This window comes from Condylura cristata, unplaced genomic scaffold (genome assembly GCF_000260355.1).
Source record: "Condylura cristata isolate star-nosed mole 26May11 unplaced genomic scaffold, ConCri1.0 scaffold00026, whole genome shotgun sequence".
In the NCBI taxonomy this organism is placed as follows: Eukaryota; Metazoa; Chordata; class Mammalia; order Eulipotyphla; family Talpidae; genus Condylura; species Condylura cristata.
In genome coordinates, this window is record NW_004567127.1 from 22,323,364 (window position 1) to 22,350,564 (window position 27,201).

The 27,201-nt window shown below is 43.3% G+C and overlaps 1 protein-coding gene across 2 annotated transcripts in view; it reads right to left on the reverse strand.

Annotated features, from left to right (window-relative positions):
* Positions 1-27,201, reverse strand: part of TENM2 (teneurin transmembrane protein 2) — an 895,709-nt gene that overhangs the window by 257,580 nt on the left and 610,928 nt on the right. For both annotated transcript variants that reach the window (XM_004689796.2, XM_012730132.1), the window contains one exon: positions 14,062-14,296. In XM_004689796.2, coding sequence (XP_004689853.1) covers positions 14,062-14,296 — 235 coding nt within the window. The remainder of the gene's footprint in view (positions 1-14,061; positions 14,297-27,201) is intronic.

Sequence of the window (27,201 nt, forward strand, 5' to 3'; positions counted from 1 at the left end):
CACTTTCCTTACAAGGAATGGGGTGAAAACATCTCATAGGGAGCATGTGGGGTTCAAATGAGCAGTCAGTGCACACCTGGCACCTAATCCTAGGCCCATGTAAGAGTTGGCTTTTGCTACTATGGACATAAAGACTATTGCAGCCCAGAGACTGCCAACTTTGAGTAGGCACCTTTTTTCTTTTAGTCCCCCTTCTTCCCAATTCCTGGCCCCTTCTTCTTTCCTTTCTTCATGATGGGCTCCTTTGTTTAATAGCAGTGAGAACTTCCAGCTCTTTCTTTCTGGTGCGTCCCTCCACCTCACTGCCAATGTGACCACAGCACACCTCTGTACAGACTGGGGTGATTGGGCCTCAGTGGTACCCCTAAAATGGGCCACGAGATCTTCCAACACTGTTTCCTGAGGCCCAGCCCAAGGGACCCCAAATGCTTGCATTGTTGCTTCTCTCTCCTTGCCCTGTGCTCTCACCTCCACCTGCAATGGCCTCTGGCTGGGGTAGCACTAGTCATGCCAGCCCTACCATCCGGGCCCCAGGGCAGGTAAACATGGGTGCCCCACCCCCAGGTTTCTGCAGTGTTCTCTGAGCCTGTCCTCATCTTCCCAGGCTCTTGCTAGCGTGAATGATCTGCTCAGCTGCCTTTCTCCCAGGAGACTGTGATATCCAGGGCCAGTGGGCCACGTCTTTTCTGTCCTGTGCCCTCAATGCCTTGCTCAGGGCACAGCTCCTGTCAGTACCTCTATCCACACTGGCTGACTGCAGTCAAAGCTCTGCAAACACAGCTGGTAATGGGACATACCCAAAGTCTTGTTTAGCATAAAATCAGAGTTTCAGATGAAGAGATGCTATACATTTGGCCTGGGGGGCTCTTATTGACAGGGCCTTCACACTCTTACTTCACAAAGGAGGATCTCTTCTTCGTTGGAATTTCCAGCCCTTGATCAGAACAGTTAGAACAGTAACATTGCCATACCAGGCATTTCTCTTGGAAATTCAGAGACTTGACAAAGTCATTCTTAGCCATTCTTAGAACATCCCCGTTAGGAAGATAGAGGCAAGCTAGATGGGGAGGGGAGACTACTTGAACCCTTGACAAATTATAAATAGAAAACAAAAGCAGTAGAGGTTACATGTCTTGATCTCGTCAGCCACGATGTGGCAGGGATGGGACATAAAGAGAAAGAACCCTCCAGGAAGAACCAAGGAAAGTAAGCAAGTCAGATTTGCTCCCTAGCTATGTATCTCCCTCTTATGGCATGGAAGAAGCATAGCGCTTTTCTGGAGTATTTGAATACTGCTTGGTGTATCATCCCTTGAAAAAGAAGATGCTTTTAACAGTGTATAGAAAATCCAACACTATACACTTCCAGGCTCTGTAGACACAGAAGAAATTCAGGCCACTTGACAAAGGAGGAGTTAGGAGAGACTGTCACATTTGAATAGTGATGGACATAATGTGACAGCATCTATCAAAATTCAAAATGTACATTATACATACCATTTGAGTCCTCTCACATCCAGGCATTTAACTTTTAAATAAAACCATAGAAGTATGCCAAGAAAGATATATACACAAGCCTCTTCATTACAGGTTTGTTTGTAGTAGCAGAAACCTGGAAGCAATCTAAATGTCCATCAAGAAGAGATTGGTTAAATAAATGATGGCGTGACGGAGAAGTACACAGACTTTAATAAAGAATAAGGTAGGTCCACATGAAATTACCTGAAATGATTTCCACAGTATTTCATGAAGTTGAAAAAAGGAAGTTGCCAAATGTATTATATGTATAATATGATCCCATTTATATTAAACTTAAAAAAAATGCCTAGACATCATAAACATTTCGGGAAGCCAACAATAATAATTCCTCCTTGAAAATAAGACTGGAGGGGTAGGGAATATTACTTTCTACTTGCTAAACGTTGAATATTTTTACCAAGAGGATGTAGAAACTTTATATAATGAAGTCACTGGAAAGACCAAACCTGTGACTGCAATATGTGTTCTAATTCTTAGTCTTAAATTCTGGACCATTCCTTGGCAGAAGGAAATGGAGCTAAAGATTTTGTGCAGCATAAATGTGCACCAAACCAGACAGGAAACAGCGTGGTGCAGTGAGGAAAGCTCAAAGTGGGGGTCCTTGATGAACCTCTTGGGTACCACTCTCCTCATCTGTGAACAGGCATTGACCACCTCAGTGACCTTTATGTGGATTCCAGTTTCACAATTCTGCCTCTGGGCTGCCAAGTATTCTATTAAATGATTCTCCTTTCTCGTAAACCGTAAGGTCAATCTGAACCACGCTGACCTTGATTTCTCCTCTTCTGCCTTCTTTTGATAGAGTGATCAAAAACAAGGGGCCAAGCACCCCCCAAATAGTAAGTACTCACTTCTGTGTCCTCATCACCAACCCTGGCTTTTTTCCTCTCACTTCTCTCCTTTCAGCACCCACCCTCTTTATTCCCCTTCCCAGGGAACACCCTGTGCCTGAAATAGCCATTAGGCTTAGCTCTGTTGAAAATTCTATCTACACTTCCCCCTTTCACCTACACTGAAAGGTGATGTGACCTTGAAATGTGCACGCAGGGCATGAGGAGGACCCCTCTGAACACTGTTTTCATATTACCACAAAAAATCAACAATGGCGAAAACTCAGGAAGCCATGTGCAGTCAGACACAAATTAAATATGCCCTTCCCACCTTGTTCTCACGCCCACACTAAAGCTATAGGTATAGTGAAATCCTGGGTGGGTTGAAATGTGTGTGTGCTTCCTATTACTCTGTTGCACTGAGACTGATGATTTCTGGTACCACCAGCTGAAATCACAGGATGATCAATCACAACAGGCATCAATATTACCATCAGGTCAGGTAACCTCTGAGGACAAAACTTGTCTAATTCCTAAAACTGTCCCCATGCTATCTAGATCATGCTCCAGAATGGATCAGCCTGATCTTTGCAGTGTCTCACTTCAGATATTCATCTCAAAGAGGAAAGAACACATCAGTGAGGATAGGAACTTGGCACGGGAGGGTCTATGTTTCTCATTCATGGCTTTATTAAAACAAGCAAAACCAAAAATTATCCAAAGTAATTCAACTTTATAGAAGTAAAACTGCTTCTCCAGCCAATTTCAGGAGATGGGAAATGCACTGAGTTGTTCTGAGTTAACTTTCTCATCATGAGCCCTCGTAAAGAGCACTGGTTAGTAAGACAATAAATGAGCGTGTTTTAATTAGAAAATGTGGAATCCAAGCACTTTTGCAGGAAAGAAGATGATAGCTTAACAGAGACATCAGGAGACTAATAAAAGTTAAAATGCATTAAGTGGCCACAGTGAAATCAAAGGTAAAGTCGTGGGATATTTGAGAAGTGAACCAGAGAGGGCGATGAATCAGAAGGGGATGGAATTAATCAGTGGAACTTATTCTTTTTACTTCATATCAGAATCAGCTACAAACTCCCTCCTGTGTCCAGGAAAGCAAGATAACAGTGCCCTGAAGTGCCCCCAACCCCCACTCTGGCCAGCACTGAGTGCACCCAGAGGAGAGAAGAACCATAATCAAGCTTGAGAGAAGTCAGCTGAGTTGGGAGAAAATGAGCATTGAACTTGACCTGAGTTATTTCCTTGTTTCAGTTTGTGTTATGTTTTTCTGGCCAGGTTTCCATTTCCTGGTCTCGACACATCATCTTGGAGGGCTAATGCCCCACCCTGCTTTGCTACTATTGGATGTCACATAAGCATGTGACTCAGATCCAGCCAATCAACATGGTCTAGTCGCCAGGATTGGGTCCCATCATGGGGCTGTGACTTTAGCTAGATCCAGTGAAAGTCTAGCCAGGAAGTAAAGAAATGGCATGTAGAAGAAATCTTTTATCTCTAGGTTCTGAAGTAGAACAAAACTGATACTTCCCACCAAGATATCAGAAAAAGTGTTCTGCTTAAGAATGATGCTGGACACAGCAAAGCAAGGCTGAGAGACAGTCTCCTAATGGCAGAGTCCTTGAGTCCAATTCTGTCCGGGTCTTGTTTCTGTTCTCACTCTATCATCAACCCAATTCTCATCTTCCTGACATGTCCAAAGGCAACAATAAAACCCATCCCCCCAGAGATTCAAATGTGATAACGTTATGCCAAGTGACACAGTGCTTGGCGCAGAGCAGGCCTTTAGGAAACGTAAAAAACACACACAGAAAACCAAGTTCATGCAATTGTAGGAAGTGAAAAAGATTTTGCCCAATCACAGACTCTTCCCTCATGGATCTGGAGGTGGAGAAGTGTCCTCTGCTTTGGATGTAGGCTGGAGGCCACTACCATCCAGAGAGACAAGAGTCCTAAACCCAGCAGCAGCAGACACTCACAAAACCTGTGTGTATCCAGAAGCGACTTGACTCATCCCCGCAGGGCTTTTGATATTCAAGCTCTCATTTTACTGAATTGGTGAGGATGGGGAAAAGGGTGGGGTGTATTTCTCAAAGGTGCCAGGAAAGGCTTCAATGGGTCTAATAGTTCCCCAGTACTGGAGAGAGGACCTGGGTTGCTAGGGATGATGGACAAACCACTAAGATTAAGTTTACCATTTTAAATTCTTATCTAAACACATACCTCTGTAAGAAAAGCAACATTTTTCACTTTTATATCAGTGGACTTTTTAATCCATTGGTTGAAAAATATATTTTTTAAAAAAGCTTTTCATTATCATGGCATGTGTGTGCAACATCTTTACAGGAGGACTATGGGTTGGGAATGGACTCAGGATGCTTATAATCAACTTAAACATTAACACTGAAATACAATTTCCAACAATCTAGCAAACGGAAGTGTTATCCTTTCTCTTATGAAATATAAGGCATTCACTGTTAAAATACCAGTGACAGAAATTGGAGGCATGTGCTGGTTTCTCCAAGTTATTCTAAGTAAGAATGACTTGATTTTTAATGGGAGGGGGGATAAATCCACACTAATTTGAGTGCTTTGATCTCAAAAAAAAAAAAAGGAGTATTGTAAACAAGGCTCAGAGAAGAGCCTGAGAGTGAGTGCTGGGTTTTGGAGAGAAAATGCTCTCTGAGTAAAGATTTCCTCAGCACTCGGCTGAGTGCTGCAAGGATGCAGCTCCCTCTGAGGGAATTAGCTGAGGGCTTCATGATGGGGAATTAGTTGAGGGCTTCATGATGGACTATGAGCCCCAGGACACAAGATCCCGGCCTGCAGTGGCAAGACAGGCTGAGACTCATAAGTCCAAGGAAGCTTCAGAAAAGTTGCAGACCTACTTCTCCTGCCCCGGAGAACCACACACGCTTCCTTATTTGGCTTCTGTGGAAAGGAAGGGATCCTTGGGGAGCCTGAATTAGAAAAGGACTTGCTTCATCAAGTCTCTCCCTGTCTGAGCCAGATAAAACATCCTTTGGGAAGGCTTCAGGAAATGCCCCAAGGGAATGATAGCTGATATTAGCTGAATGGGTGAAAGAGCACAGAGACAAAAATATTTGGCTTTTTTCATCTGTGAACTTAACCCAAGAATCTTCCGCCATTTACAAACTGAGTAGAGAATTGCGCTTACAAGCTGTGACCACTAGGTGGCCTCAGACTATGTCTGGGTCCAGAGAGTCCAGGGTGCTGAGAGGCAAGGCATTTTTTTCCCCCTTAAAAGTTCTTTCTACCTAAAGGCTCAGCTGTGGTAACTTGCAAGTGAGAAGATCATGTCCTCAAAGCTTTAATAAATGTAATTTTCTGTGTGGATGCGGAGATGCATCCATATTGACTCACCGTGCCAGGAACAGGCTGAAGTGGCCTTAAATGAGATGTAATGTTTGTTCCTTTCTTAATGCACCTTGTAATTTGCACAGGTGCCACAACACTTTATTTTCTTATTAATGGGTTTGCGTGTGTTTAACACTGCAAGCCATAAATTGCAGAGTGGTGGAATGGACTAGGCTCTCTTTATTTTCCTGCCAATTGTCAGAAAGTGATGTTGGCTATGGGGCGTCCTCCCAACTTTTTTTTTTTTTTTTAAGATTTATTTATTTATTCATACAGAACTGGGGTACAAGCCAGAAATGCAGAAGATGAGAGGATTCACCAGAGACAGAGTGGGGAACAGAACAGGCAGGTCAACGAAGCACACTGCTGAGGGGAGCAGCAGGCGGGTCAGGAGAGGTCTGCATGCCATGTGGATCTCCTCTGGGGCAGGAGGGATCGAACTCATGCTGAAGTGGCTTTAGCTTCTTAGTGCTGTGCTTTAACCCGCTGGGCCACCAGGGAGGGCCCCCTCCTAACTGGTTTTAACTGGTTTTCTCTCTACTCCCTCCAGCTCTTGCTTAACAACCAAACCTTTATCATCATCTACAAGGGGGTTGGGGGGGGGGTGGGGTTGGTGAGGGAGGCGACACAGCCTGGTTTCTCACTGGAGAGCTTGCCTACTGAGCAACTCAGTTATTGAGATTAATAAGCTGCCAGTTTCCAAGGAAGTCTAAGAAAACCACAAAATTAAAGTGCACTGCAACGTGAAATGCTGCTGGTGGCCAGGCAGGATCACAGTGTCAAAAAGGCAAGGTAAAGCTATAAAATAAGGCTGGGCTTGAAAGGCTAACCTAAAGGTCTCATTAATTTCCATGTTACCTCTGATGAGAATTTAGAGGGGGCATAATGTTTTGCAATATGGAGAGATCAAGCTACCTATTGATTTGAAAGGTGCTTGCATGCATTTGTTTTAACCAAAATGAAGTCTAGTTTTAAGGCTCAAAAACATTAAAACAAACAAACAAACAAACAAACAAACAAACAAACAAACAAACAACGACAAAACAACAACAACAACAAAAAAAAAACAGGCCTTTCCTGGTGGCGCAGCAGGTTAAAGCACAGCACTAGGAAGCTAAAGCCACTTCTGCATGAGTTTGATCCCCGCCTGCCCTCGAGGTGATCCACATGGCACTGCAGATCTCTCCTGACCCGCCCACTGCTCCCCTCAGCAGTGTAATTCATCAGTTGGCCTGTTCTGCTCCCCACTCTGTCTCTGGTGAATCCTCTCACTGCCCTGGCACCTCTGGCCTGTACCCCAGTCCTGTATGCACAAATAAATAAATCTTAAAAAAAAAAAAAGAAAAACTATAAAAAACAACAACAGCAACAATAAAAACCACCCTAACAGTTTACCTTGGCTTAATATTCTCAAGATCAAGCTTGTCAGTGATTCTGTCAGAAAATGAATCCTTAGGTAGAAAAATCAATCTGAGAACAAGTTTGGAATAGTCTTCATGCTCAGTATGGTGGAGATGTTTCAACAATCTCTTTGCTTCTCCACGCAAACCTTATTCACTAAAGGTCTTGTGTCTCCATTCCCAAGTTAAGTGTTACAAATGAAGCATCCAGATTGGGCCAAGATTATTTTATCTTGAGACAAAAAATGTTTTTCCTGAAATTCTAATGCCAAGATTATATCCCTTACATGCCACTCCTCAAATCCAACATGCTCAGTTCTTAATCAGAGCACTTGCCAGGGCCTCCTTTCAGATGAGCAATGGCTCATCTGACACCTTTGACTTTCTCTACCCACTTGGCCTAGCCCTGTTGGCGACATAAAACTGGTAAAATCACAAAGCCTAAACATTAGCGGGGCGTTTAATTTCTCGAGTGTCAATTTTATCTCACATTTCATAGTATGAAGAGCATTAAATCTGTAAATCAGCTCATACATATCTGTGTTGCCATTACCAAGAGCACCCTGGGGGCAGCATTTCCGTCCTGGGTTGCCACCAGATGTGCAGAACACAGAGAAGGGCCCTTCCATCTTGCCTGGCTGATTATTTTGTTAGTGACTAAGTCTGTGTGTAGTAACTGGCTAGAGTCCTTGCCCCAATTATTTCTTGCCTTATGTCACTTATGTCTCGACTTCATCATCTTCATGGCTCGGGCAAGTAACCGTTTGTTGCCCAACAGGATCAATATAACTCTGTTTTGTTTTGCTTTTCTAGTCCCTAAGGCACTATCATGAGATGGTTAAAACATGAGGTTGGGGTCAAGTCAAACCAGGTTCAAATCCCAGCTCTGTCATTCACTTAGTTTGAAATGGGTAGGTAGTTTAATCTTTCTAGATTCCATTTATTTAAATCATACACTCAAAAAAAAAAAAGGGTTAGAGGTATAAAATGGGATCATGTACAACAGTCATCAGTATCTAAAGTAGAGCATTTCTGTTTGTTAGGATTTGGTAGGTTACTTTTTGGGTCTGGAATGCTGGTACCATTAACTTGTGTGAAATTTTTGAGTATTTCTATCAAATCAAATCATACCAAATAGGAAGTCTCCCTTTCAGGCAAAAAGGGAAACTAAGTGCCAAACAAAAAAGTATTTGATAAAGAAGAGTTACTATGCACAGATCTATAAGATCATATAGAATAACTGTGCAATTGAACACCATTTCTGTAGAGATATTTTTTTAAAGTGAAAAATCAATTACTGAGAGCACTGGATATACTACATATGCTATTATTTGTAAATGGATGAATTTCTGCATTATATCTATTATTACAGAACCAAACAGCTCTAGCCAATAACAGCAACACTTAATTTTCTTGCCAAATCATAGATTTAACATGCCTGAAACTGAATTTCTGTTGTCTGCTGCAAAACCTGTTCCTCGTTTAGTAAATGACATCACTCACTACTCATCCAGCCTCCTAAGTAAAGACACTGTCCCCAATTCACCCCTTCCCAACCCCACCTTTCTGCATTTTATCCATCATTCATTCCTAAGGATTCTGTCTTCAAGAGAAACCTCACATGTATTTGTTCATTTTCTTTTCAGGTTGGTAGGAGAAAGTCAGTGGCTATGTGCAGCCTAATGAAAGTCTCATTCATCTCATCTATTAGAATATTTTCCAAGCTAGACCTGAAGTCTGCTAGGACTTCTTTCTACCCTATCCTCTAATTTGTTTGCCACTGATGTTTCCATGATTAAAAACAACCCAAACAATGGAGGTTGTTATTTTATTCCCCTGTATAAAATGCTTCCATATCTTTCTGTTCTTGGGGTACAGTCAAAAATGTTGAACCCGTTCAAAGCCTTGTGCCATCCTACAGAGGGTCATTCTCTTAGTCTGGTTAATACCCACTCATGCTCAGCTTCAGTGTACACATGATTTTGGCTTTTTATAGCTCAGATGTGTTGAGTACACTTCTCAAAGTTACCGCAGCCATCAAATTCCTTATTCTAGTTCTATCAACATTCAGCCTGGAAGAATCTCTAGGCTTTTCCTCTCCATTGCTGAATCCTCAGTGCCTGGCACATGGTGGGTTCATATATATCTCATCTCTGAATAATGAGTGACCTTTTAAAAAATTAAAAACTTGCAAATTTGTTGATAGCTTGAGGAGTCTTGGTTGTTAAAATTAGGGCTTTCTGGTATTTCATGGCAAAAGGAAACTCAGAGAGAAGTTGTGTCCTGCTTAGGGATTTTCCTTGGTGACCTTTTGACAAGATGAATTCAGAGAGAGGAGCTTGCTTCAGCAAAACACAGGAAGGAAGGGAAGTTGGGTTCTGTCACTGAGCTACTTCCTACTGTTTTAGACAAAAGAAGCTGACTCCAGAAACTCTCAAAGAAGTAGACGGCCAGGCAGATTCCTGACCTTGTGTCTCTCAGGAGAGGAAGGGGTGGCTAGGTGATATCAACTCCATCAATTGCAAATGAATTTGTTCTAAGATCTGCTGAGAGTGGGCTGAGAGAAAGATGGCAGGCAGTGTGATTTTATTACATGCAGATTAGAAAAAGATAGTAGAGATGGCTGTGGTTTTCCCTGTGATTCAGGTTTGCTTTTTCTTGGGTTATATTATGGTTTATATATAAATTGACTACCTTGGTAGCAGGAATTTGTCTGCATTTTTTTATCTGACTAATATGAGTACCGAACTTTCCTCACATGCGTTTTAATCATATGGTAAGCTCCAAATTTGCACAGTCCTGTTTTCTGGACCTGCCCCCTTAATCAGCACCTCTAATTCTACCTGACATCTGGATGAAAAAATGGAAAAAACGTCATCCATAGGAAATCTAACATGCCTCATTAAGGCTGATGGGGGACACCAAAAAAGGCAATGTAGCGCATTGAGGGCTTGTTCCACAGCGGTCTGAAGAAACAGACTAAAGAAACGGACTGGACTTGCCTTAGAGCCTGGGGGAATGCCTGCTTCTCACCTCCCAGGGTTAGGAAATTCTTTCCTCACACCCCAGAAGTCTGCACTAATGAGACTAGAAGTGGCAAAATGGATAACTATACTACAAAATCAACCTCCAGAATACCTGGCCTTCATGTTTCTCTATCTTGGGTATGGTTTATCAATTATTTGGTATGAATCTGTGATCTTGTGACTGACACAAAACATATATGTGGTTATTCAGATGACCCAAATATATTACTCACATTTGATCCATAGTTCTTGACTCACAGTTGCCAAGAACCTTGGAATTTCCCTAGTGTTGAGAGTAATAAAAGTGTCTCTTGTTAGAGTAATGAAATGACTTTTGGAAAACACCTGGGAGTGGGGGCTGGCTACCAGTGGAGCCAACCTGAAATTCAAGGATTGGCACTACCTCTACAATTAGGGACAGTGGAAGGGCTGAAGACTGAATTCAGATGTTAATGGCTAATACATTCATCAATCATGTCAATGGAATGGCACCTCCATAAAAAGCCAAAGGATGGGGTCTGGTGAGCTTCCAGACTGATAAACGTGTGGCAGTGTGGGGAGAGCAGTGAGCCTGGAGAAGGGCATGGAGCTCGTGTCTTTTCCTCACTCCTTCTCTAGGTAGGTTATTCTGTTGGCTCTTCCTGAGTTATAGCCTTTTCTAGGAAACTACTAATCGACTAAGTAATATGTTTCTCTGAGTTCTAGGAGATATTCTAGCAAATTCATGAGGCCAAGGAGGGGGATTTGAGAACCTCTGATTTATAGGCAGTTGGTCACAAGTACAGGCAATAGCCTGGGCCTCTAACATGTATTAGAAATGGAGGGGTTCTTGCAGGATGGAAACCTGGTCCCTGGATTGATGGTGTCAGACTGAGCTGAGCTTCTGGACAACCTGCCAGTGTCTGAGAATGCTTTAGGTGTGTGAGGTGGCCTCCATATACAGACATCCACATGGGAGTTGGATCCAAGAACCCACTTAGAATCTTAGTATGACTCTGTGTGCCTGAAAGATCATCTCCAGAACTTATATATGTTTTCTTTTGGTGTAAGAAAATGACACCATGAAACTTACAGTATCATAGCATTTGAATGAATAGACAGGTTAATTTTTACAGTATTCTGTGCTGTATGCACACCATTGTAAAAGGGGAACAAATAAGATGCTATAATCTTTGACTCCTCCTTATTTACTAAGTAAAGTTTCACTAATCTTTCAAAATCCAGCTTACGCAGTCCTTTGCCTGTGAAGCTTTTCCCAATCATCCTGGGAGAGTTCCCCACGTCTTTCACTTTTGAATCACTGCAACTTTTACATTTTTATAATGGTATATATCTGCATTATCTTTTTACTTATGCACCTATTTCCTCTTTTATGTTGTGTGAGCTTCTGGGCATGATATACGTTTTAATCAGTTATCTCCCCAGTATCTAACATAACAATTGGCATAGATAAGACACCAGCAAATATTTGCTACAAGAGAATGAATGAGTAATATTTAAAAGAGAAACATAAAACTCAATTCTCTTGATTACTATGGGAGTGTCCATATATAAGATCAGCTGAGCATCCAAGTTATATGTATTCAGGTGCACGAATGGAGATTGAAATGTTTGTGCTTGACTTTGGTAACAGAGCCTTGTATTTTCTAATTCTTGGCTCTTAAATGTACTGATTAAAAATATTCAAATATTGTTCTTGCTTGTTTTTACCTCTTGATAGGCTTCAGGGTTTTGGCAATCCTCTCTACTCCCCAGACTGTCTTTAACTTGCCTCCTCCCCAAGCACCAATGAGAAGTTCGGCTCCTTGGAGAAATGCCAGATAGCCTCATGATCTGCTGAATAACGCTACAGATCAGAAAACATGTTCTGGGAGAGTTTACTTGAGGGGAAGGCAAAGGGGACACACTTGACTTTGCTGGGTCTCTCTACCAGAGCTTTGTCAAAGGAACACTATTTCATATGGTTGTTCAAAATAACTCCCCCTGGAAAACCAACTGATAACATCAGAAGCTGGGAGATAGGAGATTTGTTATTGCAGCATATGTGTTCTTATCTCTAAGGGAAGACTTCATGAAGAGTAGACTTGATAGACCTCACCCTGCCAGTATAACAAGTAGGACAATCTATGTAGGTGTGTGGTTGTTCACCCACCAGGCATCTCACTACCTGATTCTGTGTGAAGGAAATACCACAGTTCCATCCAACTTAGCATCTCTTTGAATCCCTAGCCATCTTGCAAATTACCCTTCCCCTCCTCATCTAGAGTCCACATTTTTAAAATGATGATAATAGTGGTTTCTTCCTAGTTTACTGGGCTTCTTCCAGACTGGCAAAAGATAGTGCATGCAAATCAGTAATGGCAGGCATCTACAAAGTACATGACAAAAACTGGTGAGCAATGCTGATGGTGGTTCTTTTCCCACCTTCTCTTTATCCTCCTCCTTCATCTAGTCCATTCTAAGGAGACTTTACAACAAGAAACAGTCTTTCAAAAAATAGGCTGACTCCTACCCATCAAAGTCTATGACAACTCAGAAATACAGGAAGGAAAGAAATCCTTAAAAACCTTTAAGACCTCCAAAAACCATGCCAATATTCTGAGTCAAGTCTGCTGAGCCAGTCAGCTTTCAACCTGGAGACCCTCAAGCCAAGCCATTTCTCAGTGGGTTGCCAGTTCATGTCGATGTTAAACATATCTACTACATACAAATCTGTGCAGAGGTTCTTATTATATATTTTTAAACCTTAGAGGTTAAGATGATAGGCCTGGTTTAAAATCATCTCTGGCTTTCAGAAAATAAAACGTATTACATTTGGAAGTGACAACTGAGGCACTGGTGCTCAACATGTAAACATTTAAGATCTTACAAGAGACACAAAAATAGTAGAGCTACGGAACCACATCAAATGCTGTGTTTTGCAAAATTGCTTCCAGCTGTGTGCAGAGAATCTACCGGCCATTACTAGAATGATTGCAGATTAGTTCTGTCTTCCCCCAAAGTTAAGTTATTCAAGTTTAACAACAAAGTGGGAACTTTCTGTAGGGTGAATATGAACTGGATGCTGTCTGTGTTTATCATTTAACGAGGGGAAACACACACCACAAATATGTCTGGGGATGGAGCCACAAGGTCGTTCCTGTATCTGGTCAACCCACCACAGTCATGGCTGCCTGTCCACCATCATGTCACCAACCCCCTTCTTCCAGGCCCTTTAAGGTGGGCACGGCTGGGAGGAATGGACGCAAAGGGGAGAAAAGGACAGAGCAAAAAAGCAAAACAAAAGCAGAGCCAGACCTGGGGATGTACTGGAAACTTTTCGTTTCCAACAAGTGTGCTGCCCCTGTCTCGAATTTGTTTTTATGCCTTATTGTTTGCCCCTCAGGCATCAAGCTGTTAGTGTGTACAGGAGGGATTAAAGTGAGACCGCATGTTGGATGAAATATAAATTAAAATTATACTTCTGTCAGTCTGCAATCAAGGATTGTTTCTCAAGGTCTCCCCAAACACTTAATTTCAAATGAGTCTTCATTTATTACTTCAAGAAAGGCCAAATGCATAATTTATCAGCAGCTTTCAGTCAATATACCCTTATAAGCAGGTTTCCCATGAGCCTTTGAGTAAAAATATGTTATGCTAATTCTATTAGTTGGGTACACAGAGCTGTCTAAGAGAGTAAACAAGCATTAAAAGGAGACACATGTGAACAAAGAAATACCTGTGCACACACCATGCAGAGTCAAATCACCTGGGGAACAACGAGGGCTTGGCCTACTTGTCCTATGGCTTGTGCCAAATTTTCTCCCCTGCTGGGTGGGCTCAGCTTGGGTGACTCCAGGTGGGGAGCCATGCTTGGGGGCCAATGGGGACTTACCGGGTCTCTAGCGGCACGTTGCTGTTTAGCACCCAGCTGTCCTGGAGCTGAACCGACTCCGGCGTGGTGGCCAGGTCATTGGGGGCAGGAGCCGGGGCGTGGATCTGACTCCGCCGATTGGTCAGCGAGTTCCTGTTGAGGGAGTTGGCGGACGAGTGGTGATGGGACAGCGTGTGGTTGTGCGGTGGCGGCAGAGGCGGCCGCAGGGTCGACTGGCTGTGGTGGTTTGGAGGGCCTGCAAAAGGTAAGGAGAAATGGCCGTCAGGGGCTGCAGATGTAACCTCACTCTCTCTGTCCACCCATGGAGGAGGGACTGGCTCCATGGTGCATATTGACCACAGTTCCAAGCCACGCAGTGGACAGGCAAGAAGGCATTAAGCAGCTCAGTGTTAGTTATCAATAAATCATAGGCTTTGGTTTGCCTTTATCACTAGACGTCAGATGAAGAATGAGAAACCAGGCTGAAGGCGACTGCCCAGCAGATTTGGAGGGATTAATACCGCCACGGAAGCGCCACAGCCTTCCAGGCAGATAACTGCTGTTAACAGGTCCCCATGCCACTCCTTTGAAGACCAGCACACTGCCTCCAGTCTTTGCAAAGATCGCCTCTTTCTAGATATACTGAGAATACAGAGAAGGGGAGGTAAATACCCAAGGGGCCAGGTGGGAAAATGAAGCGGCCAGTGGAGGACCTAGGTTAACTAGAGGACGGTGGGGATAACCTCACTCAGCTTCAAGCTCCACCAGCCACATGAGGGCTCAAGGCAGTCGCACCTTCTAGTTTTTTCTAGGAAAGGCTGGGTTTGGACACTGAGTTAAATGTTCTGGTGTTATAAAGACAGTTACCTAAGAATTGTTCATGCATTTCTGTGTAACTATACATATGTGTGCCTGCATGCGTAAGTCCATATATACCTAACTTTTTCTTTTTTTCCATGAGAAACAACAGAACACACATCAGCAAGTTGCTCGGGTCTCTCCTCAGAGACCGCGCGGGGACTTCTCTCTGGACAAGGTTTTCCAACCATGACCCTACCTCCCAATCACAGTGGTTTTCCAATCTTGCAGTCCCTGCCCGGAAGACACACTGGGAAACTGTGGACCAATACCTCTGCATGGTCCCCAGAGGTGACCACCGAAGACAACCCCCCATGGTCCCTAGCCATCCCTCCACAAGCCGCAAGATGAAATACTCTCGGCAGCTTGAAGATGAAAGTAGTTCAGTTTGCAATGTAAGCCTACCACTTGTTGTTCACGACTGCTGAGACACCACTTTTAATTGTGTCCTTTGAGAAAGTTGATTTTTTGAAGCCTCCGGTCGGACTTGGCAGCTCACCAGGTGACTGCCGAGCCTTGTCATTTTGACCCCGGCCAACTTTCAAAATCCTCAGCCCCCGCTGTCCTGGCTTTAAGAAGTTGGCTCAAGTCATTTAAACAAGCAATTTGACACGAATTTCAAATACTTGTCTCCTTATGTGGCCAGAGTACATCTCCGAAAGGTGTAATCTACATTCCATGGCTCCCGCGAAGCAGAAACATTCCGAAGCAAAGACAGCTTGTCAAAAAGATGCTGTGTGGAGAGCATCTGGACTGATGGAAATATAGGAACATGCAGAGGAAAGAGGCCTGACAAAGTTTGTGTCTCCGGGCTGCTAACAGGGATTTGGCTTATTTATTTTTTTGGATATTCGGGAAAAACACAGCCAACCCTAAAACTCAGTGTGAAATGCCATGGTACAGTTGTAGAGATTTGAAATTGCGTCCTCCCTATGAACCTGTAATTCGTACATTACATTATGCACCGGTGACATTTTAAATATATCTTTGAGGGCGTTTCATTGCTATAGCAAGCTATTATAATTCCTGGCATTGTTGTCTGACTAGTAATGTATTATTACATAGTTATTTAGCATTTGTCTGTCTCCTATTAGTGGAAAGAGGTGAGAAAAGGGGATGAAGTGATGTAATAATGATCCTTCAGCGATGTTATCCAAGACCCGCACACACAGGGAATGAATTCTCATGCCTCTCTGCCCCTCTCTCAACTCCCATCCAAGCGGTGTCATTATTCTCCATTAGTGAGGCAATTATGAGACTTACCTAGGGAAGAGGAGATGAATCAGTGTAAGTGTGCACCCACACGCCCCAGTCCCAGCCCTCACTTTCCGTCTCCTGGGGCCCCCACCCCAGCCTCCAGTGCCAGCCCTCCGGACCACACACTCGCCCAAAGTACAAAGAGGCCTTGTGAGCGGTCCATTCACTGCAGGAGACACAGGAAGTCCCTGCTTCCTGTCTGCTCTCCTGGAGCTAAGGTTTCCCTGATCACTCCAGCCTGTGTTGCCTGCATTTGTCCATCCGTGTTTAGGGGAGGTAGAATTCCTTGGATGCTGTTCTGCTGACCACACCCAGTAGGGATGTATGTGTGCAGGTCAGGGAGGCCCCCAGCGGGGTTTTACCCACACCACAGAGGACGAGTTTTCTCATGAATGGGAAAAGATGTCAATCTCTCTTAACATTTCTCCCTGAGAAAGCCTAGAGTATCATGGGGGAGCTAGACAAAGAAGAGTAGGGCAAGGTGAGAGAATACTTCATTCTCCACTCACCTTGTCCTCCTTTAAGGCAATATATTTCTTTCACTGCAAATCAATCACCTTATTGATAGCAACAACTACAAAAATGACCCCCCACCTATTAGTACTGAAAGATGTTTTCCTCATGACCCCTGTTCATTTCCACTGTGACACTTATTGTATGTGCTCATTTATCTATCTGTCCAACAGTTTTCAATGAGATGCAGGAGACAGAAGTGAAACATAGTTATAATGGAGTGGTAAATACTGCCTCTGGGGCATAGACACAGAGACAGGTGGGCACCACCAGGTGGGCATTTAGCCAGTGAACAACTGGGTTTTGGAACTGGGTCTGCTATTTTCAGGTTGTGTAACCCTGGGTCTGTAATCCGTTTCTTTGATTCTCAGCACCACCACCTGCCAGATGGTGAAAACAGCAATAAGTACCCATAACGCTACTGAGAATGTTAGAGAGGAAGGGTGAAGGTGAAGAGTGCTAACCCACAGCCTGACTGCTGGCAAGTTCCCCCAAACCTTGCACATGGAACATTTCTCAGTTCTTCCCAGAGAAAGAGATTGGATGGATATAACTCCAGGGTCTAGATCTGAGTACAGTAAGAAGCCTAGACTTTACCACCTAGGGAAGAAATCACAAAATGGTTGCCAAGATGAGTGTCACCAAAAATCGAAAGTCAAGATTCTGGATAGTGTTCCAGATTGTTGACTTTTCTTGGAAAGAAAGGCAAACTGGAAATACCAGGCCTGTATTCCCTCATGGAGACAAGTGAGCGAGCTGAATGCTGCTGGATGGTTGCTGGCTTGTTATCAACCGAGACCACCCGTGCCATGTGGATCTGGCTGAGCTTTTTATGGTAGGCATTTATTTTTTACTGCTGGTTTAACCCAGCATCCTGTGTGGGTAACATTCGTTGAATATAACAACACCTCTGCTGCCATTAATAATCTCAAACACTTTTGCATTTATCAGTTTTCATTACAGGCATTCAAGGTGAATGCTGGGTGTGACAGTTTATGTTTCAAAAATGCAAACAATGACCAACATGTTGCTGGAAAGTAAATACATTGCTTTCCAAGAAGCCAAACTGCATGGAAAGACCTTCTCTACGCCAACTCCTATCTTCAGTCTATAACAAAGCTACATGAACAACTCAGGTTGATGAAGGAAACTTCATGTCCATTCTAAGTTCCACACATTTATTGGGTTTAATTAATATGCATGTTATTAATGGCTCTTCTATCACAGAAATATGAAATCACATAATATTACAATTTAATCAGAAATAACTTTGTAACATAAATGCTTACACAGTATCAATCTAATAAGTATGCTATTAGCAGGCAAAAGGCAACTCATTAAAATCTCAGTGCTAACCTATTATTTTGTACCTGATTTACCTTGAGTTGAGGACCTGGAATTTATTTTTAGGTACCGTGTGGCTAGCTTCATCCTAGGAAGGAGGAATTGTTTTATTGGTTCTTTGTTAAAAGCTGAGAATGGTCAGTAAGACTCCAAGCAAAGGTAAGTGAATTTGTAAGAGAAGGTACTTCCTGTATTTCTTCAAATGAAGTACTGAATCAGTATGTCATTTGTCCTGTTAGTTTTCTTTGTCTTGTTTCAGAATGGAGTATGCATCTTTGTTTTTAGGTTTGTCATTGAACAATTGTTGCCAGAAATGTTGATCGTGACAGGGGCGCTATTCACATATCCTGACCTCCTTAAATTACCATAGGTAGACTGCAGAAAAATATAGATGTGGTTCTTTTTGGGTAACAATATCAGTGCCCACAAGGCAGACTGGGGATTGCACAGTCTTGTAGTCATCTCAACTCATGATGACTAGACTTAAACAACACCCACATTGTAAATAACAGATAGAGGAATTTTATCTGGAGTTAAGGAAGCAGATTCTGAATAGCTGGTTATTGTCCTTGTACACTTCCTAAATAAACAGCTGGAGGGGAAGCATTTAGGCTGCTTTTGCTATTGCCAAGGGTGAGGGGTTTGGCAAAGAGGGGAGGGCGGGGATAAACTAGAACATACTGTAGTCCACAGCAATTTTTCCTGGTGATTAAAAAGTGATGATAAAATTCATGACAGAAAAAATAAAGCAGAGGCCTGCCTGCTGCTACTAATTCACTCATTCTTACAGATGGCATGCCAATTGTTGGTATTTAGCATTTTCAAGTCCTGAGTCTCAAGATGATGAATTCACCACAAACTCAGTGACTTCTCCTGAACTACATCTTTGGAGCGAGTTATATCTTGACAGCAATTAGAAGAGGCGAGAAGTGGGGATGGTGCTGGCAGAGACTTGGAGTCTCGAGTTGATGAAACCAGCCACAGGGCACCCAGGCAAAGTTGGCCTTGAGTGAGGGCCAGAGGCAATTGGATTTTCCAAACTAACAGCCTCCGGCTAGACTGAGAACAGCCTATTGTAGATGGTCAGGTTGGTTGTTAGTTTTGAACCCTTGCTTGATCACCTACTAGTTGGGTGGCCACAGGAAGTTACTTTTTTCCCAGAGTCCATTTCTCCATGCGTAAAAGTGGGTACAGAAATATCACTTCTGTCATAAGTCTGGAACGGCCCTCGAATGTGGATCCATGTGTAAGGAGGAATCCAGCACCATTTCTGGCACATTGTCAGTTATTAGCAAATCTTAGGTGATTTTGTGTTATAATCAGTAACACTGACAGTGATGACCACAGCACAGCCACAGCAACAACTGCTGGGGGAATGATGACACTCCCCCTGTCCCTGAGACGCCAGTCTTCCTCATACTTCAAGGTGGTGGCTTTTGAAAACTCAATGTATGAAGACAAAAACTATGGTGTTCCCAGGCCCTTCACCTTCCACTTCTGTCTGCAGAAGGGCATGATGACGAGCGGTCTGGCGTGGGTATTACAAAGGCAGCCTCCAGAGTGTCTCTGTGTGATGGCAGACATGGAACTTGGGATTCAGATCGGTTCCATTTCCACAAACAAAGCACTGGTGTTAGTAACGACAAACAATAATATTGACAATAGCTGCTATGAGATAAACTCTCCCTGAGTGTCTGGTCCTGTGCTGAGCGCTGTACAGAAATGATTGCAAGTTGCTCCTGCTCCCTCCTGTGGCTATGCTGCCTGTCATACCTATTTTATAAACCCCAGCAAGGGGCGGGGGAGGGGGTTCAGAGAGAGATGTAAAGGTGTAAAGTAGCAGCTGGCACTGGATCCCTCACTACGCAATACCCACAGGAGCAGGACCCCAGCATGCACTCCCTCAGACAAGGAGGGAGCCAGAAGCCTGCCCTGGTTTACACCCATCCTAAAAAACACAGAGGCAAGCTGGCTGGACTCTTTTCTTTGCACAGTTGCTTAAATGGCAAAACCAAATCTTGTGAGAAATTGGAGGAGCTCGCCTACCTCAAAGCTCTGCACCTCACACACTGCTTGAATCAGGAGAAATAGGCCAGAACAGCCAAACTGCAGTGCAACCTCTTTTCTGAGCCTTCCCCAAAGGCCCCCTCCCCCCAACGTCCTTCTGAGCTGCATCCCTGGCTCCCCCATCCAGAGGCATGAGGGATGAGCAGCAATTAGGTCTGTTGAAGACTGAAACAAGGGCACGCTCTGTCCCAGCTCCTCCTGCCTGCTGTGACTGCAGTGCTTTGCCGCCAGTCCAGGCATAGGGCGGGGGAGACAAAGGGTGAGGGTGGAGGGAGGGGGCTGTGGGTCCAGATCCAACCTTCCCCTGTATGTGGAAGAGGTTTACTTACTGGCCTCCAAGTATTGGGCTCTTTGGCTATTCAGCTTGCTCCCACCTTTTCTTTCTTAACATCCACTGCATGATTGGCTCTTAAAGAACCAACTTTTGCTTTTCCTAGTATCTACCTTCAGTGTTGCTGGTTTTCCCTTGCAGTCTAGGGATGCAGTGTTTCTCAGGTCTGGCCACAATTGCATCAGGCTGCACTGCAGCCTTTGTGCATGACTCAGAATAAAGAAGGGAGAGTGACTGAGAGAGCCAAATGGCCTCTGGACCTCCCGGTGCATGGCTGCAGATTCAGCTGCGGCACGGGGCCTGTCCTGTGTCAGGGGATTGTCCTTGATGGGAAGCCCTGTGCAGCCCGAACTGAGCACCTGAGGAAAAAGTGGCTGCGCTCACTCACCAGCGATGATTTGTAGTTTCTTGCTTACACAGAACATATCACCTCAGAGGAAAAGCTATTGTGCATGCATTCAGGGCAACGCAGATCAACATGGCTCTCTGTAAGCCTGGGAGTGGCAGTCCTCAAGAGCAATCATCGCCGGCGTGGAGACCAAAGTTTTGTCAGCTCTACCTACATTCATATAAAACTAGGATTTTAGAGAGACAGCTTAGATGAGCTAAGAGCAATTGTTCCTATTTCATGAACATCAGCACTGTGATAAGCACTCTTCAGACTTCACCTACTTGAAAACTTATAATAACCTGCCATGTCGATACCGTCCTCCATTTTAAAGATGAGAAATGGAGGAGGTCCAGTGGTACAAGTTTCCCTGTTTCAATCTCGCGCTCTGGAATATGGCTGTGTTCCTTTTGAGTGCATGCTGGTACTACCTCCTGCATAATGCTTGGCACCCAATTTTGTGTTTGCGACCCTCCTGTGTTCCCTGGTTGGCTTTTTCCCAATGACTGTGAGATCCTCCAGTGCTAACAGTCAGTCTATCTTGTTTTTATATCCCAATGTAAGCCTACAGAGCCTGGCACAGAACTAGTGCTGAATGAATGAGTGAACAGAGAAATCAACAACTGACGAGCAGATGAACAAACAAATGACATGTGTTTAGAATATCTCAGCTGTCACAGAAGATTTCTGCCTCTGCTCTTTGAATGTTCCAGATGACTTCTGGAGTTTAAAGGGCCTTCCCTGAATTGGCCAAATTCTCACTGTCCTCAGAGGGCATTTAACAGGGAGGCAAGTGGACACAGGAATGGTAACTTTGAACCCTTCTGTTTTTGTCTACTTTTCCCCATCGCTCTTCCTGATCACCTATTCATTTTATTTTCATTTTTTGGCATTACATAGTTTTTGAAGTACATAATTTCAGTACTTATGAAGTACGTCATATTCAGTATTCTGGTCCACCAGAAGTCACACACTTCTCCTCCCGCCTCCCACCCCTGGTGAAAACAAGTCTTTTTCCTATTTTTATGGATTTACCTTTTCTGGACATTTCATATCCACAAGTAGTTCCCTCTGATTTTTATAACTACATCATCTCCCTGTATTGAGCCGCTCTAGTGCCAATCAAAGCCAGCAGCTCTCAGTTGGGGCGGGCGCACTTTATGCTACTTAAGTACACCTTTCCCTGGTAACCTGAAGCAGGTCCTTCAGAGCAGCTTTTGGGCTGGGACCCCGCTGCTGTTGATATTTTTCAGATGGAGATTGTTAGGTGATGGTCATTTGAGAGCCAGTTGGACATTCGAGGGTCTGAGGGTAAAGCTGCCATTTGTTCCAGAGCACAGCCAGGGCTGTCATCACAGCCAGGAGTCCTTCCTGCTCAGCCAAAACCCAGCAAACAGACAGGGATGCTCAGGGGGATGGAGGGAGGAGGGGTCCCTGGAATTGGGTGTCAAACCAGCAGCTGCTCTTGGATTACCAGCTGAACAGCAATTGCAGTTCTGGGGTTGTCCTGTCCCAATAGCTGGTGCTGGGCGAGAAAGAGATTGCATCAGAGGTGACATGTCATTTTACTTTACCTTTAGAGTCATACCTCACTTTCTTACATGATCAGGAAAGTATCACGTGAAACCAACGTCAGCTTCATTAGCTACATTCCAAGTGACAAAGACAAAGAAAAAAAAATGGCCACTTGAAATCCTTGAGAGGAACCCTTCCAAAGAGAAGATTTTATTGCAAAGTTACGTCTGAGCAGGGCCTATCTGAATTTTTCAATAAATCTACATTACCCTAGGTATTTTAGCCTCCTCTGGGAAAGGAAAGCCTATCAGTAGAAAGTAATGATTTTGGGTTTTTCTATTGCCCCAAGGATCTTGACAATGCTATTAAGACCCATGCTCTCCCTGTTGAGAAGTTCAGGAGTGAAATTATTAATACGCCCCGACGTTATGTTGATTGTTGCACTGTGGCAGAAATGCTCTCTGTTATTTGAGTTGCATTATCACTTTCCCAAGTAGCGGATTGCATCAAAATTTAAACTCCTCTCATTCCAACTCATCTCATAGCTTTGCAAGGTCTTATTGTAAAATAGGCCGGGCACAATTTAGATATTTCCCTACCCTCGGAAGGTAATACGTTTTTAAAGACCAGATTATTTTTTCAAATAAAAGTCACAGTGGAATTTTCTTCCATCAAGATGCCATACTTTAACTTTTTAACCAGCTCTTCCTTGCGGTCTATTTCATTCTTTTTTCATTTTTCCCTTTGAAGCAGTCACAATACTGCCCTCTGAACACAGGAAGAGGATCAAAACAAAGATAAAATATGATTTTGATTTCAGATTGAACCTCTGACGAGCAGAATGATGGGGACCAGCTCTGATCTCCATCATTCATTAATACCAAGAATGCCCGGCACACGCCAGCTAAATGGCGAGGCGGGGATAAAGGTTCCTGGAGCATCTTCACTTCAAAGCTCAGTAGAATTATTTACTATCTGGGTGACCTTTTCCCCAAATCTCTCATGGTACATGTCTTATAGGGCAGGGGAACAAAAGTTTCTCCATACTATATAAACAGAAGTCAGTTGAATGTCAGACCTTAAACTGCATCTACGTTTCATGTCAAATGACAGCTGATGTAATGGGATGCACTGGCTACACTGCCAGAGAGATTTATTTTCAGGATACCTTTCCCACCTTTAACACACACACACACACACACACACACACACACACACACACACACACACGGGCAAGTAATTACCCCTGGGATATAACTAGCTTTCCTGAAGAAGCATCTAGGACCCAGCATTACATGGTTCAGACACTACCAGAAAGTGTGCCTTTTGGATTCTATTTATAATGATTTAGTGGGGTTTTTGAAGTTGTGTTGACTTTGCGTTGTACCTCTCAATTAAAGTGGATTAGACTGTGCTCATGGCTTGTTTGTCACTTAGAGTGGACAGTGAAAGGGAACAACCAATGCTGAGAAAGGAAAGAGCAGACATCCGTCATCTCACCCAAGAGTGCTAGGATGCGACAACTTTGAGGAACACAAACATCCAGATGGAGACGAGGGTAGTAGGTGTGTCTGTAATGCTCAGTGTTGGGGTGAGGGATGCAGGCAGAGGAGTCACCATCTGGAACAGCACTCTACTGGGAATAAAGATTTCTAGCCATGACTCAGGGGGTCACTGCCAGGCTCCTTAGCCTTGTGAACACTGATCTTTCCAGTGTGGGCTGGGAGAGTTCTGGAGTTAGACGACCAGAGCGACAAGGTATTTAACCTTTCTGTGTCTCCCTCTCCCCAGCCCTTAAAAGTGGTTGGTAACTGTTCCTACTTGGTGAGGAGTTAATGAGATGCTAAGTTTAAAGTTAAGGAGCTTAGTAAAGGCATTGCAAACAGGAAAGACTTAGATGCCAGTATTTATTTTTGTTTGCATAGGCTAATTCTTTTCTTGAAGAGGTGGAGAGAGGAGTGATATAAACCAGATGACTCCAAGATGATCATTTTAATGACTGGGAAAAATTCCTGTTGCTGGCTATTTTAAAGGTAAATCACACCATTAAAAATAAAATGTCCTCTTTTTTCTATAATGATTCTAGGTCTTAGAAAAACATAAAAATAACCATTGTTCTTAATTTTTGCTATTTACAGCTTAAATACACTGAAACAAAGACATGGGATAATGGAAGATACAAAGGGCCTTTTAGTGGTTTTTGCCATTTATAAATTGCCTTGAAAGTCAGCTGAAGACTTAGGTTTTTTCCTGAACCTTGATGTTCTTGTTTCATATCAGCAGCCATTTCACATGAAAAGTCTGTGGTCAAATGCAAACTTTTAAGTTTCTTTGGTTCATGCTCATCTATGAGCCTTTCAGGTTGCTTTATCACTGCAATTCGCAGCTGAACTCACGGAGGCCCCCAGTTATTCATCACATTTAGATGGCTTAAGTCCTGAATGAGCAATTTGTTTCTCAGGGTTTCTTGGGTTAGTGAAACTTTCTAGTATTTATCATCTCAAATGGGATCACTCTTAATCCCATAACCTAGAGAGTGAGTCATCTCTCTCATGAAATAATCAGATTTGGTGGAGGAAATAATTTCCATTTCTAACACTGCTTATCTGACACTTTAATAGTGTGGTCTGGAAAGGCTTCTCGATAAGATGATATTTGATCAGAAACCTGAAGGAAAGAGGGACAGAGCTATTCCAAGGTCTGAGGTAGCAACTTTTCTGGCAGAGGGAAAAGCATGAAGACATTTTAAACAAAGATATTTTAAATCTGGGGTGTGGGGGGGAATGTTTAGCTTGTCTGCCTACCTTTGCCTCTTCCATTCAGCTTCAGGTCTAGTCCTCAAAGAAAACTTTGGAGTAGGCCATCCCTGGTGGCACAGTGGGCTAAAGCTCAGCACAGCAAGCAAGCCGGTGTCGTTTTAGTTCAAGTTCGATCACCAACCCGGGAGGTGACCCACATGGTGCGGCAGACCTCTCCTGAACCACCTGCTGCTCCTCTCAGTAGGGTACTTTGTTAGTCTGCCTGTTCTGCTCCCCACCCTATCTCTGATGAATCCTCTCACCACCCCTGCACCTCTGTCCTGTATCCCAGTTCTATATGTATAAATCTTTTTTTTTTTTTTTTTTTTTTTAAAGAAAGCATTGGAGTAAATAAGAAAGGGCCTGATCCTTACTGGCCTGTTGGATCTGGGATAAGCCAAGCTGGTTTCTGCCTCAGGCCCTTTGCACTTGCTGTACCTTTGGTCTGGGGCTACAGATAATTGAGTGCTTCACTCCTTCAATGCCTGTAGTGTCTGCAGATCTCAGCTCAAATGTCACCTTTTTTTAAAGTTAAAGTATGATTGGTATGTACCATTATCTTAGTTTTCAGGTATACAGCACAAATTGCATTTGTATATGAGTCTAGTTAACATTCATTACCACCCATAGTCACAAAGTTCTTTTTTTCCCCCAAGTGATGAGAACTCTTAAGGTCTACTCTTTTAGCAACCTTCAAAAATGTAATCAGGATTTATAACTAGAGCTGTCAGTCATAAATGACACCCTGACGACATTTCTTTATCACTACAAGATTGTACATTTTGACCCGCATCACACATTTTGGTCCACTTGCTCAACCTCCAGGCCCCTCCTCTGGCAGGTACCAATTTGTTCTGTGTCTGTGAGCTCCTTTTTTGTTAGAATCTTCCTGTAAATAAGGCATAAAGTAATTGCCCAAATGCCGACTTTTAAGATGCCTTCCCAGACAACTCACCAGTCTTATCCTCCCATGCTTTCTTTCTCTATTACTATAAAAAAAATACACACATGCATGCAGACACTTTTACTTGTGTCTCTTCCTGCACTAGAAAGTAAGCACTTTGAAGGCAAGGATGCTATTTTATTCTCTGTTGAATCCCTGGCACCTGGAACACTTAGCAGACACAATGAATGGTTGCTGAATTAGTTTTGCTTTAAGAAGTCTGGCAAGACAAAGAATGGAGAGAAGAATCCAAATTGCAGCAGAAATGCAGTCTCTCAAAGAAGCCCTTGCACAGTATCATTTGAAACTCATCTCAAAAGCTTGAACTTGATCAGAGTTCAAGAAAAATATGATGTGGGCTTCTTTGCCAAAACACACCTCTATCTCACGCAAACTGTAGCAATTTTTTCTCTTCCTGCAGCAACCCAAACATGACAACAAATGCCTTACAAGCAGAAATCCCCACGGAACTAATGATGGCAGAGGCCTCTGACACACCCCAAGTGGGAATAGACACATTTCACTTCCAAACTCTGACTAACAGGATCTCCTGTGGCTCTTTGTGCCACTTGAAAATGTTCGCTTTCCATCACAAATCTATTGTATTAAAGAATCTTTGCTACAGGCCACTGACTCACCAGGGCAGGGTGAATCCTGATTCATCTAAGTAGTGGGTGGTACAAAAAGGAGCCAGAGGTGGCAAAGAAAAAGGAGAGTCTATGCAGGGTTTGCAAAGCAAAAGCAAGATAATCTGGAATTCCTCCTTCTTCCAGAAGCTTCGTCAGATGAGAACAGATGAAATCCAACATCTTCCAAATTATGTGGGGACAAGTTCAAGATACTTTATGGTTCTTTGTTGCAGGACACACATTGCAGCTAATACAGCACATTATTTATCAAAAGGTTCTATTTGACCATATATAGCCCGTTAAGTCTTTCAAGCTTCTCTAAGGTGTACAAGGCATATACTTGGAAAACATTTTTACGCAATGGGTTCCTCTTTGTATAGAACCTAGCATAGTCCTGTACAAGCAGCCCTTTGATAAGTGTTCCATACACTCTGAGATCAATCCAAAGAAGTGACATTTTCTTTTTAAGACTCCTTTTGCCTTCTTGCCATTAAATTCCCACACAAGGCCCTCCCTGG